This window comes from Salminus brasiliensis, chromosome 6, assembly GCF_030463535.1.
Source record: "Salminus brasiliensis chromosome 6, fSalBra1.hap2, whole genome shotgun sequence".
NCBI lineage: Eukaryota > Metazoa > Chordata > Actinopteri > Characiformes > Bryconidae > Salminus > Salminus brasiliensis.
Window position 1 is genome coordinate 8,916,842 of NC_132883.1, and position 16,945 is coordinate 8,933,786.

The 16,945-nt window shown below is 40.1% G+C and overlaps 2 protein-coding genes across 2 annotated transcripts; one reads left to right on the plus strand and one right to left on the minus strand.

Moving 5' to 3' along the window:
• Window positions 1–3,200: 3,200 nt before the first annotated feature.
• On the minus strand, window positions 3,201–9,766 carry amt (aminomethyltransferase). The gene is made up of 9 exons (XM_072680850.1): window positions 9,557–9,766; window positions 7,488–7,655; window positions 7,292–7,372; window positions 6,383–6,514; window positions 5,697–5,775; window positions 5,361–5,506; window positions 4,966–5,146; window positions 4,733–4,888; window positions 3,201–4,471 (listed from the first exon to the last, which is right to left on the minus strand). Exons 1-9 carry the CDS (start codon window positions 9,665–9,667, stop codon window positions 4,293–4,295), a joined length of 1,233 nt encoding a protein of 410 aa, XP_072536951.1. The 5' UTR covers window positions 9,668–9,766; the 3' UTR covers window positions 3,201–4,292.
• Window positions 9,767–12,491: 2,725 nt separating this feature from the next.
• Window positions 12,492–15,940, plus strand: LOC140556781 (uncharacterized). The gene is made up of 4 exons (XM_072680849.1): window positions 12,492–12,545; window positions 14,091–14,228; window positions 14,937–15,149; window positions 15,642–15,940. The coding sequence occupies exons 1-4, from the start codon at window positions 12,533–12,535 to the stop codon at window positions 15,776–15,778; spliced, it is 501 nt and encodes a 166-aa protein (XP_072536950.1). The 5' UTR covers window positions 12,492–12,532; the 3' UTR covers window positions 15,779–15,940.
• The last annotated feature ends 1,005 nt before the right edge of the window (window positions 15,941–16,945 follow it).

Below are 16,945 nucleotides of genomic sequence, written 5' to 3' on the forward strand. Positions count from 1 at the left end.
CGCTCCACCTCTCACCCCTGCTTATGGGTAATGTAGTTCTCGCCGTGTTCCTTTTACACGCGCATGAATTAGGGCTGGTGGCGGTAGCACACTACAACTCCCGGCATTCCCAGCAACCATCAGCTGTTTGTAAATGTTTGGGTCGTGACGTAGACTCCCAACACAAGTTGTAGTTTCTTTGGGTGAGTTTGACGTGCTGCAGTGCTTGTGTTTTTGGTTGATGAAAGTACTTTAAGAAATCTCTGATTAGCAAACGATGGCTGATGGAGGAGTGGGGTTTCCCCGAGTTTACGTAAACGGTAAAAAAGAGTGGGGAATGGGGCAAAAACTTAACACGTGACCTTCCTCCAACCCAGAAGGCGGGTAAAAACACAACAATGCTGCTGCTGCTGCTGCTGCTGCTGCTATTATTATTATTATTATTGCCATCACTTAGCCTAATGACTTGAGCCCTTCATCAGCCCTGTCAAACTGACAAACCTCACTTTGGCCAAGTTATAAAGTTTAGATACTTTTACTTATATACACAAAGGCAATGCAAAGTGTTTTGCAGAGAATTAGCTACTATTATGCAAGTCTTTTCCAATATTCTAACTAAGGAAAATCACCACACGTGAGATACTAATTAATTAATTAATGGGAAAAAAAAAACATTCAGACTTCACAAGAGTTTAATAGACCAAGTATTACAGTAACCCTGAAGTAATTTCCAGCACCCTAAGTGAGGCAGCCTTTGTGGAAGGCTGCGCAGTGGTCTATTAACCATGTCCATCCATCTTCTTTGTGGCATTGTGCAGCCCTAGTTGTGTGACAGCTGAAGAGGGATGAGCTGAAGCTCAGCTAAGAAACAGCAAGCAGGAGCTTAGGTTCTGCTCCTTAAGCTCAGCTCCCCGGTTGTGAAGTACTGCATTAATCATTACAGGTATTGCACACAGTCTGGTCACCACCGTCTCAGGAATTCCAATGTTGCAGCCAAATCACCACCAACTAAGGAAAATCACCACACGTGAGGTACTGATTAATTAATTAATGGGGAAAAAAAACATGATTTATTTATTTATTTATTAGACTAAGTATTACAGTAAAACTGAAGTAATTTCCAGCACCCTAAGTGAGGAAGATCTCAAAGTTAGTCTTTCCCTGGGCTGCTGTCCTCCCAAACAACTGATGAATCCCACGATAACCAACACAGATTTACTTTATTGTATTTTATCCAGCTCTGTAAGTGAGAAATATCATGATATAGTTCTAATTTAAGGAAAATTTAAAAACCTTATTAGATATTAATCCATGTTATGGGGGAACAGTAGGCATGTGGCCTTGTAGAGAGTTGACAGACTTATAGATACACAACAGGTTCTTCAGTAATGTTATTTTTATAAATAAAAAAGAATGAAAGAAATGCTTTAGAAAACCACTAATAAGTATTTTGTACATGACCATTTATCTTTATCCTGTAAATGTGCTGTTTTTTTGGTACTGTGCCCTAATAAGAATATGTAAATGAACTCTGTTCTGATTCGCTGCCCTGTATTAGGACAGACTGCTTTAAAAAGCAGCCAAGACTCAAACACTACTTATAACTTATAAAAGCTGAACTGCTGTAGACAAAATAGGCTGACGGACATATCAATGCTGTCCAATGAAAACCATGCATCTTCATTTTTGTCCATTTTTTTCGAACCCTGTAGCTGCCCTGTATGGTGTATATGTAGTTCAGGACTTTACTTAATAAACTCAGATTTTTACATTGACGTCCATTCAAAGTTAAAACATTTTTGCATTCTCCTGCAAAGTCACCATTTTGGAAAGACAGTTCAATGGACAATGGCAGTCAGTACTGTAAAATATAGTGTAATAGCTGTTGAACATAAATAGGATCTTGCTGACCATGTCTGGTACCACCCTCTTCCTAACCTCTAACTGCAGCTTGTCTCCAGGTAACCCAATACTGTAGGCCTGTCTGGATTATTAGGCATGTAGCTTGTAACACTATACATGCCAATGGGCAGTTTAGTGTTATTTTAACATTAAATTCACTATAAAAATACGTGCTCTCATGCAACTTAAGCACCAGCAACTCCAATACTTTAATTCGTTACACCATTTACAGTACATCTCAAATAGCTTGTCAGTTCTTCATTAGCTTGAGTGAATCCTGCCACTGAAACTGATACTCCACTTTCCTCTGAGCTTTTTACACAGAGTACTAATCCCACTACTTTTGTGGAAGCTATTAACCATGTCCATCCATCTTCTTTGTGGCATTGTGCAGCCCTAGTTGTGTGACAGCTGAAGAGGGATGAGCTGAAGCTCAACTAAGAAACAGCAAGCAGGAGCTTAGGTTCTGCTACTTAAGCTCAGCTCCCTGGTTGTGAAGTACTGCATTAATCATTACACACAGTCTGGTCACCACCATCTCAGGAATTCCAATGTTATAATCACTAGAAAGGACTACACCTCAAAGACAGGGGTCTTAATGAGTGCCCTTTCGCTCAGTTCTCTGCTCAGCACTGTAATAACACTCTCATTAGTGGAGGCGCACAACCCTTACAAAAGCTGACTATGATGCTATTTATTCACTTGGAGGTTATCTAGATGACAGATTAGTGTTGTAAAGATGATTTAACAAGATCCAGCCATCTTCAGCCATCTCCATTAATGTAAAATAAACACCACATCACCAATGACCGTTTATTTATAAACATGTTAAAACTAATTTATTTAGTTTTTTCCTCATAACATTTAATGTACTCGGTTATTAATATCCTAAAATAGACCAAAGATAAGATCTGACATTACAATACAGCAGTTTCTGGAAAGATTCTGAATGTTTACAGAATATTTTGGCCCCTTTGTTTGGTATCACAGTTCAGGATTACAGAAAAAAAGAGACACAAATAGTTAAAACATTTAGAGACATGCTGATCCAGTGCATATAAAAAAGAGCATTACTCCAAAGTTCATGCCACTAGTGGCAGCAGGAGAAACAGGAGATTTAGCAAACATACTAAACATATTATAGATGCCAAGAAAAAGAGTAAAATTACTGGTCCTGTATCTAAACAAACGGTTAATCTATTTACTGCAGGACTGTATTACAATTACGCAATCCAAGGCACATAGCTAGAGGTCATAAGATGTTGTTAAGTAATATGTGTGCATGTTCTTGCTAATATCTAATAGCATTTTTGTTTTAGTTATTATTATTATTATTATTATTATTATTGAGAGTAATCTAGACCTCTCGTTCTATATAAATCAAGTCAGTGGTTGGTCCCTGGACAGCACAGAAATTATTCCAGTATGACAAAGTGGGTCAAACAGAGCAAGTGTCCTTCCAAACAGATGCTTCATTCACACACAGGCCCGCACACTAAAGTGAAATCAGGCTAATACTGCATAATGCAGCAACATATGGCTTCTGTGGAGAAGGAGAAGGTACAGTGGCATGCAAAAGTTTAAGCTTCCCTGGTCAAAATGTATCTTGTGTAGTTAGGTGAGTAGATGCATCAAGCGTTTTCAACGCTTTGAGCCTGATTAGTGTATTATTTTTGTACTAATTTATAGTTATTATATATATTTTATAAAAGAAAGAAGCACCATGCAAGTGTTTTTAGGTACCACAAGATAACTTGGCTTGCAAGCTTAACTAACTTGTTAGGACTATAACAAGTTGTACCCAACCCAATCATTGTTAGGAAATGGATGGATGTTGGATGGAGCACCATCCATCATTCCAGAGAACATCAGTTTCACTGATCTACAGCTCCGTGCTGAGGGGACTTTTTACCCCCCTCTGGCATTAGGCTTGGGGCCAATAGGTTCATGTTTTTTTGCTCCAGAGTGTCCTATTCTATTGGTAATATTTATCTACTGAGACTAGTCAAGCAAAATTATAATATTAAAGAAATCTTTGCCTGTTGGCAATCAGGTTTTTACTCACTTAATTGTTAACAGTAATAGACATTTCAACCAGAGTCATGTGTCATTAAATGCAACCAATCACCCTATATGTACTGCATGTGTGTGTGTGCGTGAGTGTGCGCACGCGAGCAAGTGTACGCATTTTGGAATGCCTTATAATTCTCTGCATCCTCCAAAACTTTGACTGTCAAAATACAGCATTATTGTGTGTTTGTATATTAAAATTGTTGCATTGCATCCAATGCATTATTTTATCTCATATGTCCAGTGCATGGTACCTAGAGCACTAGACATTATCAGACTGGTCTGAAAACAATTACTGACCAACCAACAGTGAATCTCTTTATGACCACCCGCGACCGTTTTTAATGTCCAGTGTAATAGTTTGTGGGCACGAACGGCATCTTGCTGACCACAGCTGGTACCATCTTCTTCCTAACCTCCACCTGAATGGGTGTTCCCGCTTTACTAAAGCTTGTCTCCACGTAACCCATGGCAACATTATGCTTGAGGCAGGGGGAGGGGCATCCACTTGTAACCTCACCTGAAAAAAGGAGGGAGTTATGAGAGAAGTTTTGAATAAGACATGAAATAATGCATCAGAGAATGACATGCAGCTCAAATTCTATTCCAATTTCAGCAGGACTGAATTTCTTTTTGATATTGTTGTAGACTGATTTCACATGCATTTTGAAAGTCTATTAATTGCTGTAATTAGACTTCAGCACCACCCCATTACAAAGCTAACTGCATTGAAACAATTTGTGTCGTTACACCTGACTGCTGCTATGTACATGCATGTTACCTATAACTTTGCCATCAGGGCTGAGAATTGGGGTGTGTTGTCTGACAGGTGGGCCGTTGGAGATCAGTCCCACCCTCTTCCTCTGAGTCTTGGCTTTAATCTGCGGAACAATGATCTCAGCTCCAGGGAAGTCCCTGGCCTGCCGCCGCCGTTTACCTGCGAGCATGCACAGAAAAACCAAGTCAAAAATGCGAATATAAATTCAACACAAAGTACTTTGGTTTTAGACATACCAATGGTCCAGACAAGGGTGGCTTCCACAGGTGTTGTGGTCTCGTCAATGTCATTGCCATAGAGACAGAGCCCTGCCTCCAGCCTGAGGCTGTCTCTGGCACCGAGGCCGGCCAGTTTCACCTCACTATTGACCAGCAGCCTCTCAGTCAGTGCAACTACACTGTCACGCGGAACTGATATCTGACAGACAGACACACATTTTTACAAGGAAGTGTGACAAATCTAATTTAACGGTCTTCCCCTTTACCCCAAGGACATGTTTTTTATACTTACTGTTTTAAATATATATTATTACATTTGTTACCAAATAACCCACCTAGCTTTTGTAGATGATCATTTATCAGTGCTGTCACCATTTTCACATATAAATATAAATAAAAATGCACAAACACACCTCAACACCATCCTCCCCAGTGTATCCACAGCGAGTGACCCTACAGCCCTGGATGCCAAACACTGGGGTCAAAACACTGGTCATAAAGGTCAGCTTCCTGAGATCATCACACACACCCTTCTGCAGAACTTTGGCCATCGATGGACCTATACGCGCACACAGATTGAAATATGCAACAACAGACAAATGAACGCCTAAGGATAAACACATTTGTGTGAATATATATTTATATGTATGCAAAACACACACACACACACACACACACACACACACACACACACACACACACACACACACACACACACACACACACACAGTACAACTAATGATTCGTACCTTGGAGGGCGATCAAACTTTCTTCCATATGCTCCAAATCAACATCATGACCTGCAGCTTTAAACTCCTGCAGCTTGGCCTGCAAACAAACACAGAAGCAGGAAACCAGACGTGTAAATTAACCCAACAAAGCAGAACACCAGCTCTCAAGCCCGACAGTTTGTGGTCTTGTAATCATGAAGCCAACTAGGACCTTCTGATTGACAGATTTAATTAATTATATAGGTTTTGATAAAAGTTGTAGTTTTATAGTGCTTTACTGTAAAATCTCGAAGTCCTCAATGACATATAGGTTCATATGCAAAAGTTTGGGCACCCCTGTTCATATTTGGTGATTTTCTAAATGTAAATACGTGAACATATCCTCAACAGAAACTTGGATGTAGCATTTCCTACAAATATCTATAGCATAATTTCTATTGTTTGCTTGATTTAGCATTTACCTTTGTGCATGCAGCATGTTGTGATATTTATTCCCTGATCATTTAAGCAAATAAACATTAATTGAGTGTTAAAATGTACAGATGTATGTTCTTCGCTAATTTTTAGTTCGAAAATCAAGAAAACATGCAGTTTGACCAAGGGGGCATACTTTACACTGTCTGAACAGAATTTACAATTCTAAATATTTGAGGAGAGTATACTTGCCTTCCTCGCTCACCTGTCTTAACCTTACTGTCACCTACCTGCATGTGGGCAGAGTCTTTGTCTGCACAGCCAGCGTTGGACACCACATACAGATACCCCTGATCAGTCTTAGTCACTATCAGGTCATCCATGATTCCCCCTTTAGCATTGGTGAACAGAGAGAGGGTGCCCTACACACACACACACACACACACAAAGACATTTTCCTCATTATGAACATATTCATGTTCTTTAAGAGCCAAGACAAACACATTACACTCATATCAAAACCTCTTACTTTACACCCATCAGTCATACCATTTAAACCACCTGCCTAATGCTGTGTATTCTTTACAGCTCCTCAGCAGCTTTTACAGGTCCACTGTGAGGAGCATCCTGAACAGCTGCATCACTGTTAACTGCCGCTGCAGTTAGGTGGAGGAGCTGATTAACTGTCTGGCCGGGGAGTTTGTAATGACAAAGCTGAATTGAGTGACTGTCATTAGTTCACAGCTGTTCTATCTTGGAGCACTTTAGGTCAGTATGCTGAATACCAGGAACCCCCCACAAGAACTGCCATTGTGCAGATGCTCTGACTCTGAGTCATCTACATGTCACAATTCCTATCAAGGTGGCACTGATTCTTACGCCTACCCATTTTTTACAACTTCAGGAGCTGATTGTTCACTTGCCCACCCTTTTAAAGGTTCCACTATAACCAGATAATCAAATGTTATTATGTTATTTATTTCACCCATCAATAGTTTTAATGTTATGGTTGACTGGTGTATTTTTATGGCCTAATGTATATTAATACCCGTTATTTTTTCTTCTCCTGTAAAGTTAATCATATAAAGGTTTACATTCAAAACAAAGTGCTATCAGGATTCTGTCATTTCGGACATACAAATGTGAAGATGGGACAATTACATGAGCAAATGAATGGTGTGTGTGTGTGTGTGAGGCACCTGGTTGTCCTTTAGTTCTGCAATGTCTCCAACAATTAAGGACTCAATGAACTTAACTCTGTCCTTTCCATAGACTTTGGTCTGCAAAGACACAAATCACTCTTTTAGAACATACAGTATATTACAGTTTATATACTTAAAAAATATATAATCCAACTAAAAAGACACAGTCTCTCTCTCTCATAAACACACACACCTGTAGCATGTGGCTGACATCGAAGATGGAGCAGTGCTGGCGTGTGTGTAGGTGGGAGGTGATGTGGCTCTCTTTGTACTGGACTGGCATGCTCCACCCAGCAAACTCCACCATCTTCCCCCCCTGAGATCTGTGGAAGTCATAGAGAGGAGTCCGCCTCTGAGACGCCTATACACATAGAGGGTAAGGGACAGAGAGAGAGAGAGAGAGAGAAACTGTGAACATGGCAATTTTCCTCTCCACAACTTATTTTATAAGGAATGTTTAGGAGAAATTATTGCAAATTAAAGTCAAAATCAATCTTCACTGGTTTCAAATCAGAAGGAAAATATGAAGCTGTGAATTAAAAGGTTTTAAAAAAGAACACTGAGTCTGAGAAAGCTGAATAGTGACATAGTGATATTTTATAGATTGCAACAAAAAAAAAACACCAGGGAAAGACTGGACCTCTGGGCCCTGATAATTTTTGTGGCGTCATCAGCAACTACTCAACTATTCATTTACTTGTCAGCTAATTTGCTCAACTAAGTTGATTAGTTGTTGCACCACTACTATACGGACAAAAGTAGTTTCCATACGGCGGTATATAGTATAGTATATTACAATAAGTAATACAAGTAATATCATAAGTGATTCCAAGCAAACTATATTCCACTATTTCCTGTTGTTTTCTATTGATTTGAGGCAATAAGTGATTCATTAATTGGCAGCATTGCTAATGTTAACACGTGTTAACACACACACACACACACACACATACTAATACTACATATTCAGCTCCATACTTGTGGAGAACCAGAATCCCCCACACACTAGAACATACACTCAGACTGAACCAGCAGTCCCACATACACCCCCATATAAACAGGTCTATTGTATTAACGGTCAGCGTGTTGAACCGCTGAAGGAGCTTACTGTACAGTAAAAGAGAAAAGTGACCTTTGGGCCCTGGAACAGGCTCTCACTGATCTGGGCTATCAGCCGGAGTACAATCACCTCGATCTTAGCGGCCCTGACAGAAATTTACTCTTTACAAATCAGGCTAAAAGCCATCCGAGCGGTCTGGCTGAACACACAGGATTTAAGTCTATGGACAGAGGGACCATCATTACATGACAACTAATGATCATAACAAATAACACACACCAAGAGATGGGTCTCGTTTCAGGCCGTATGAGCATACATATTTATACACACACACACACACACACACACACACTGACTGATAACTGCACTTCACTGTCCTGGAGCTGCAATCCTCTAACAGACCATGCCTTAATGGTCTTGCCCTCGCAACTGACAGTTGAGCTGAGTAGAGGAGGTTCACAGTTCACAGCAGAGTGAACTGAAACACTGATAAACACACACACACACACACACACACACACACACACACACACACACACACAGTCAGTCCGTTTGAGTGAGAGAGAGAGAGAGAGAGATGGATGGATGAAGATGGTGAGAGAGAGACACAGAGACAGACAGACACAGACAGAGAGAGAGAGAGAGAGAGAGAGAGAGAGAGAGAGAGAGAGAGAGAGAGAGATGGATGGATGAAGATGGTGAGAGAGAGACACAGAGACAGACAGACAGACAGACAGAGAGAGAGAGAGAGAGAGAGAGAGAGAGAGAGAGAGAGAGAGAGAGAGAGAGACACTTTTCCCGCATGGTCGCTCTCGTGCTCTTAATTAACTGGAGCAGATGGAGCACAAGGAGGTGCAGATGCGCATGAATGAGAAACGCGCGCGCGCACTTTACAGCAGGGGACATCTCTCTCTCTCTCTCTCTCTCTCTCTCTCTCACACACACACACACACACACACACACACACAGAGGAATGTAGGGAAAGTGCTCTACAGTATTAATTACTTTACTCTCACATTCAGCTGATAAAATATAACGCATGCATTTGTACACTTTACACTTTACACTACTGGGTGCACTTCTAATAGTGATGCACGACTTTTACAGACTATGTAGTGAGTCAGTGTGAGGTATGGGACGCAGCCCTCGTCTTTCACAATCACGTCTCGGAGCCAGTTCTCCCAGCTCCCCCGCTGCTGTACCTCTGTAGCGGTGCTCCTCTCCGGTTGTCCCGGTAGACCCAGCCGCGCTGATCCGCTCGACACTCGGTTGCTGAACTCGCAGCGGCCTCTAGCCAAAACTCGGGCCAACATTTTACCCCTCTGTTCACTTTCAGATCCTGCAGCTAAAAGTCACAGCACACACACACACACACACACTCTTTCTGCTCCAGCCTGCGCCCGATTGGACTCCGCTCCCATAATCCCGCTGCCGCTGCAAAAACAAGCCAACAAGAGAACTGAGGCATGCGCGGGATTGTGGGAAATGGAGTCACTCTCCCGTCCTGAACCACTAACCAACGGATGGGCATTTTGGGGGCATTTCAACATTTGGTTTTATATACAAAAGACATTGTCATGTTTTCATATATTTAATAAACTCAATTTATTCCTCAAATATAAACCCTTTTGTGTCTTTACCTTTCAGACAGTAATAACACCTGCTTGTGTTTACACATCCACCATTTAACTCAGACTGCTATCCAAAGTCTGACATTTGAATCATCCCAGCTAATCTGTCCATGTGGGGCCTGCACGGGTAGGGATGAGACCAGGAGAAGTAAAGCATGGGTCCCATCCCAGTTGCATACCGCATACGGTGCCTAGGTAGGACCCATGTGAAATCAGTGTGGGATGTAACCATGGGGTCCCAGTAAAAGTGCATGAACAATCCCACTCGGAGCCCATGCCCACATTACATAGGCAGTTGAATGTAGAATAAGGGTTGGTGGAGCCAGTAAACAGTGTTACATTGTAAAACCTGTTGTCTTTGGGTCCACAACGTCACAATCGACCATGCCTTGAAGTGCGTTTAGTCACAAAACTGAAAACGACTGGAATTTTGGAAAGTCGTCAAAAGCGTCTTTATGAAATGGCTTTAAATCAAGCAGTTCTGCCCTGTATGCACACGCCATGGTTCCAGTTCATGATATGGGGCCTCTAGTCAATGCACCATAAATCTGCAAAACACAGACAGGCAGTCAGGGCCCAGTCAAACGATTGTGCTTAACATGACCCAGGACATGAATTCATTTCCAGAGTAAATATTGATTTCAGATAAAAAAATAAAAAAATAAAATAAAAAATATTCACACTAAATAAAACCACTTCCAATAATTTTATTCATTGCCTTCATTCAACATGCATGAACTTTAAGGTAAACATCAGCAAACAGCTGGACAAACTAGAACAACTTAAATTTAAGGTTTTTTCCTTGTTCACTCAACTTTAGTTGTTCAACCAACTATGAATTAAATAGCCCAACTCAAGCAAGGTAATTCACACTGGTTATTTGACTAAACTACAGGTTCTCGTTGTGTACTTGCAAGGATACAAATTAGTAAAAAAATAAATAATAACTGTACATTACTGTAAAGTCTATTGCACCAGCATTTCAGAGAACTGTGCCTCAGGAAAGCAGTCTGACTGGGAATAAACAATAATCAGCATCCAAGGATTTACCTGAAAAAGAAACATTTCACAGAGAGAAAAGTCAGTGATCACAGCAGAAAAGGCTGTTTCAACTGCGCCACATTTCATACAAACCAAACTTATTCAGCTTATTTAGGAAGCTACGAAGTCTGATGTTTAGGACTCAAACTGTTCACACTAGAGCTGCACTGAAGGTCATGGGTAAAACAAAGCATAGCAAAACAAACTGCCTTAAAAATAATAATAATAAAAAATAAATAAAGAAATAAAAAGAGAGAAACAGATGTACATGTATGGAAATGAATACACAGCAGCTCTGTCACAACTGTTCTTAAGAAAGCAATAAGTTTACATTAAGCAACAACTGCCTAAAATTTCACATACTGCAGATTCAGGTTATTTTACATGATTATGCCCATCATTATATTATATTATACCCAACCAAGCACGAAGCAACTCAAACGTTAGAAAATCTGAACCTTGTAAAAGCTTCGGTTCGCGTGAACGATGATCCGAGCTGAGCTTCGGTTCTGTAATCTGACAAATGTTGATGTAAAACGTAATGAAATTTTAGGCTATTCACCTTCAGCACTCTAGCAGTGATGTGTGTGCAGTATATAAGACGCAGTCTTCTCTAAATGTACAATCAAGATTAATAAAAAAAACTAGCTACCAGAGCCAAGAGAAGCCAGACAAACCGCTCTGGACTCGCGAACCGACTCGCAAACCGACTCGCTGCGAATCCCCACCAAAAAGCCACTCCAAATGATCCGAATAGAGTTCATTTATGAAATCAACAAAAGCACAAATATAGGAGACACCCCAGCTGTATCAAAATTGCTGAGATGACCAGTGAAAATTCATAATTCTACACCAGTTCGTTAAATATAGCTAAATGCATATCGCACGGTCATAATTACGCCGACCACGCTCTACCCTTTATTTGTATTTCTCATATCAGGGCAGTGTGGATTAAACACACATGGCTTTTCAGTGTAACAGACATATTCAGAGTATCTAAAACCAAACCACACACACCTCACTAAATAATCTCTGGTTGTACACGAGCAAGATGAAAAAGTAGAGCTGTCTGTGCACGTTCCAGTGCACCATATGAATCATACTGTATTTATGAGCTTAAACTCTGTGTAGGCCTGGCTGGCCCTACATGTTGGGAGCCCCTCCGTCACCATTACAACTGAATCCCTGTTTGGCCCAGAATCTATTAATATCCGTCTCTGCCTCCATGCTGCTGCAGCTATTTTGGGTCGGGAATTTTGGACAGTCCAGACTGGGGCCGAGCGACCAGGGCTAAACTGCTCCGTACTCTACACTACAAACCAGTACTAGACTGTGTTCTCCATTATAGAGTAGATAGAGTTATAGAGTCTGTAAGCCCACTGTCTGAGTTCTGATGAGGGGTCAGTCCGTCTGAAGATTGAAGCTGTCCTGTTTTTATGGTTTTATGGAGTTTTTCATGCAGGCTTGAAAAACAGCCACCCCACCTCTCCACTCAGTCTGAAGAGGATGCACTCCCAAGGTGAGATTAAACAGACTTTCATAAGGTTTAATGGATTTAAATCTTTATGTTTGTAGTAAATTCTGTGCAGATCTCCAATAGTACTGTTTTTAACCAACAGTTGTTTTTAATAACTTTGTTTAGTGTCTTATAATAATGAATCATTTTAAGTTATTAATTTATTTATAAGGGATATATATATATATATATATATATATATATATATATATATATATATATATATATATATATATATATATATCATATTTTTCCTGTTTAAACATTAAAGAAAATTAATATATATACATCTGTAATTCTCTTATGTAATAATGGAAAGTTGTGGGTAACAAAAATGGGAAACATTTTAAGACTAATTATTAAATAATAATATATTCAGTTCTAAAACCACAACAACTCAAACTAATTAGAATTGCCCCATTTTTGTAAAAAAAAAAAAAAAAAAACAACTTTAAAGTGAACTAAGATAAATAATTGAATCTATCATGGTTAAATATAATACTACTGTTATTAAGTTATATCATGTTTTTCATGTCAAATATATATTTTTTTCCATTTTTATTTTTTCCCATATAGTTTCATGATGAAATGTGATATTACATATTTTGACTTACATTAAAAGTTAATGGAGGTCTCTGTATTCTCTAAAACTAGGAATGCAGTAGTTTAGGAATACACCGGTATGGGAACACTGGGCTGAAGCTGATATCTGATGTACATTCCTGTTGTTAATGTTATGGATACCAAAACACAATACACATTTATAAAATCTATAAATTGCAAAATCTATAAATTCAGACATAATACTAAAAGGTGCAATAACAGTAGTTTTTATTTCTATTGGGTCAAAAATGCAATAAAATTAATAACAATGTGTGTGCTGCAGGTAGTGCGTGTGGGTTCGATCCTCGCTCTGCTAGCTGTCTGTGTGGAGTTCGGTGTGTTCTCCCCGTATCCATGCAGGTTTCCTCCGGTTGCTCCCCCAAAAACATACTTGATAGGTGAATTGGCAATGCCAAAATGCTCCTGGGTTTGTGTGAATGGTTGAGTGTGGATGGATGGATGAATGGATTACATAAACTGACTGTTTTAACTGTTTTACCTGTAGTCTCTCATTACAGTATCTGTGAGAGTGAGACGTTGAAGGATCATTGACTTTATGGTTCCAAAGAGAGCCTATACGTTTGTCAGAAATGTCACTTTATGGTGACATAAGAGTGGGTGATATACCAAAAATGGAATACCGCATTTCATAACATCACTCAGGATGAATTGGGGAGTTGGGGAACAGGTGGGGTAGTGATCAACTTACTGACCTCATTAAAGCTCTTGTGGCTGAATGCAATCAAATCCTCACAGCAATGCTCCAAAATCTAGTAGAAGGCCTTCCCTGGACAGTAGAGACAATTAGGAAAATTCACTCTGAATGACATTGAGGTTTTTTAATACCCTTGATTAAAAAAATAATACTAAATAAATAATTTAGTGTCTCCCCAATACATTTGTCAATTTAGTCTATAAAAATGTTTATTCTGTTTCTCTGAGCAGGAGTGATGGTGAAATCAACTCCGTCTCCTCCTCCAGCGTTTGTGCGCGTCAGTGATAAAGACCTGACTGAAATTGAACTGCACTCTGTGGACTCTATCAGTGACCTGCACCGCACACACACTGAACAGCACAGCAAAGGTATGGGATACTGAGTGTAAGGACATATCTAGAATATATATATATATATATATATATATATATATATATATATATACTGTATATTTATATGGTTTAATGAACTCGACCCATTATATCAGCTCCACTCACCATATAGGAGCACTGCAGCTCTATAATTCCAGACTGTAGTCCATCTGTTGCTGTGTTGATAAAAGTGGACTAACTAGATAGGAGTGTCTAATAGAGTGGACAGTGAGTGGACACAGTGTTTAAACACTCCAGCCGCACGACTGTGTCTGATCCACTTGTACCAGCAACACAGCACTAACTAACATGCCACCACCACGTCAGTGTCACTGCAGTGCTGCAACTGACCCACTACCCAAATAATAGCTGCTGTGTGGTGGGCCTGTGGGTGCCATTGAAGAACAGGGTGAAAGGAGGCTATGAAAGTATGCAGATAAACAGATGAACAACAGTCTGGAATTATAGAACTACAAAGTGCTTCTATATGGTCAGTGGAGCTGATTGAGCCATGGTGCAAAACCGGGGGTGGTCAATATACTCTGATCTGACTGTGTATATCTGGCATGTAAAAACTCCAACATGGCTGCTTTAAACCTCTTTACTTATTAATTCTCCTGTAAAGTTTCATTTTTGCAAATACAAGGTTATGTTCTGGCAGTGACAATATGTTACATTGTTAAACTGACCTTTATCTTATCTTAGGGATCAGACCACCCCGTCCCCAACCTCCATCCACTAATGGAAATTTTCAGATGCTGGACAGGCCAGTTGTCTTTCAAACAGGCCATCAAAGGAGAAGGTCCCATTTGAATCAGCTCAGCAATGTGTGCATTCCCACTAGGTGGCGCTACTCCTTGATGTGTGCAGCTGCATTTCTCATCCTGCTCACACTTATCCTAATTTTCACTTTCCTGGGTGAGATAATGTCCCGTGTTTTGTTTCTAATCAAAAAAGACACCAACGATGGCATGTGTTCATTCTCTGGCAATATTGAAGAGGGTCTTTAAGCAAGCCAGCAGATTCTGATTGAAAAAGCTTGGCTTGTATACAGCATGTGGCCTGGATATATGGTTTCTGTGTAGCAACCTGATTTTTTCACATAGGAATAGATGTACAAAGGTTTCCTCACTCTCATGATACAAGTACACTAGCAACCACTTCAGATACCATAGCAACCTCATATCAACACCCCAGCAACCAGTTGAGTTATTATAGTAACCACTTACCAATACCCTAGCAAACACAAAATACCCTTGGACCACCTAGTAACACCCTAACAACCACCCTGGATACCTTATTAACCGGTTAGCTACCCTCTAGGAACAGTCCATTCATTTTCTAGTGAAAGCTGTTTAATCACTCTGCATTTTCTAGTAATATCTGTGTGTGTGTTTGTGTCCCTTCTAGTTCAACAGAGCAGCGCTCTTCACAGGTTATCTGAGGAGGTGAGGCAAAGACAGGAAACAGCTGAGGAAATCTCTCTCCTCATACAGGAGCTCCAGGCTCTGCACAGAAACCTGACCTCGCCAAGGACCACAGGCTGACCACACCGCTACATCATCACAGATGTTTTTCTGCACAGATTCACAATATTGACAAGATATTGGGTCTAATTCTACTCTTTGCTTCTATTCTGTAAAATAGCAAACTAGTGTGACCTCACTATAAAAGGAGCCTGCTGCTGCACTGGTAATGGGATACATGTTTGGATATGCATGTTGCTGATTCACAGTTAAAGACTGGCCAAACAGGTCTTCTTCAGAAATATCAGGCAGCTGCAGTTGGGTGCTGCTGACCCACTTGGGTCTATTGGCTCACATAGCTGGGTCTGTCTTGTTTTGAAAACGTCTGAGGACATTAAGAAATGGACTATGCAGAAGCTTCATTGATTTGTGGTGTTTTCATCAGGGTGGTGCAAATTGGGCAAAGACCAAGCTAAGACTGCGTCCACAATAGTGATGCACTGAGGTCCATCGCTGCATGACAAGCCCATCAAAACTGAGCTTTACAGATGTCTGGGAGAAGATCTTCATACAAAACCTGAAGTGTAACTCAGAGTGAATTTGCTCTATTCAGTCTGTTTGTTTGACCACATTCATTTATATAGTCAAATGTAAAACGTCTAGCCAGAGAGAATATATGAAAAGTAGTCTCTCAGCCTTATATCTAATTTCTGTTGAAAGTGACATACAGTGGCTTTGGTTTTGGTTATCCCCTGTCACAATATGTTACTGTAAATAGCAAGCAAGTAAAAGATGACCTGCTTTGTGGACATCAGTGTTTTTTCGTTTTTGGGACAAGGTTTGAGGAGTCCAAGTATTTATAAAGCTTTGAAATTTGCATCTCTGGCCTTTCTTCTGTGAACAAGCCATAATTGAGGCAATTAAGACCTAGTAAAAAGTTAAGAGAACTCTAATCTTGTGGGGTGCACAAGCAGTAACAGCAATTTTTTTACCAGGGGTACCCAAACGTTTGAATGCCACTGTATGATACAAAAAAGCCTTTGCATTGAACTTATGTGTTTATTATTAATAATTAAAAAATATCACTAATACAAATATGTGGTCACTGATACAAGAACACCTTCCCAGCCAATATGTCCAATATGTGTCTGGCCTGTATGGGTAGACCAACTGAGAACCAGTAAGTTTTGTCTTTGGGTACCACGTTGGCCCCACATATGTATGCCCACCAGGGTCAGTGATGGGACC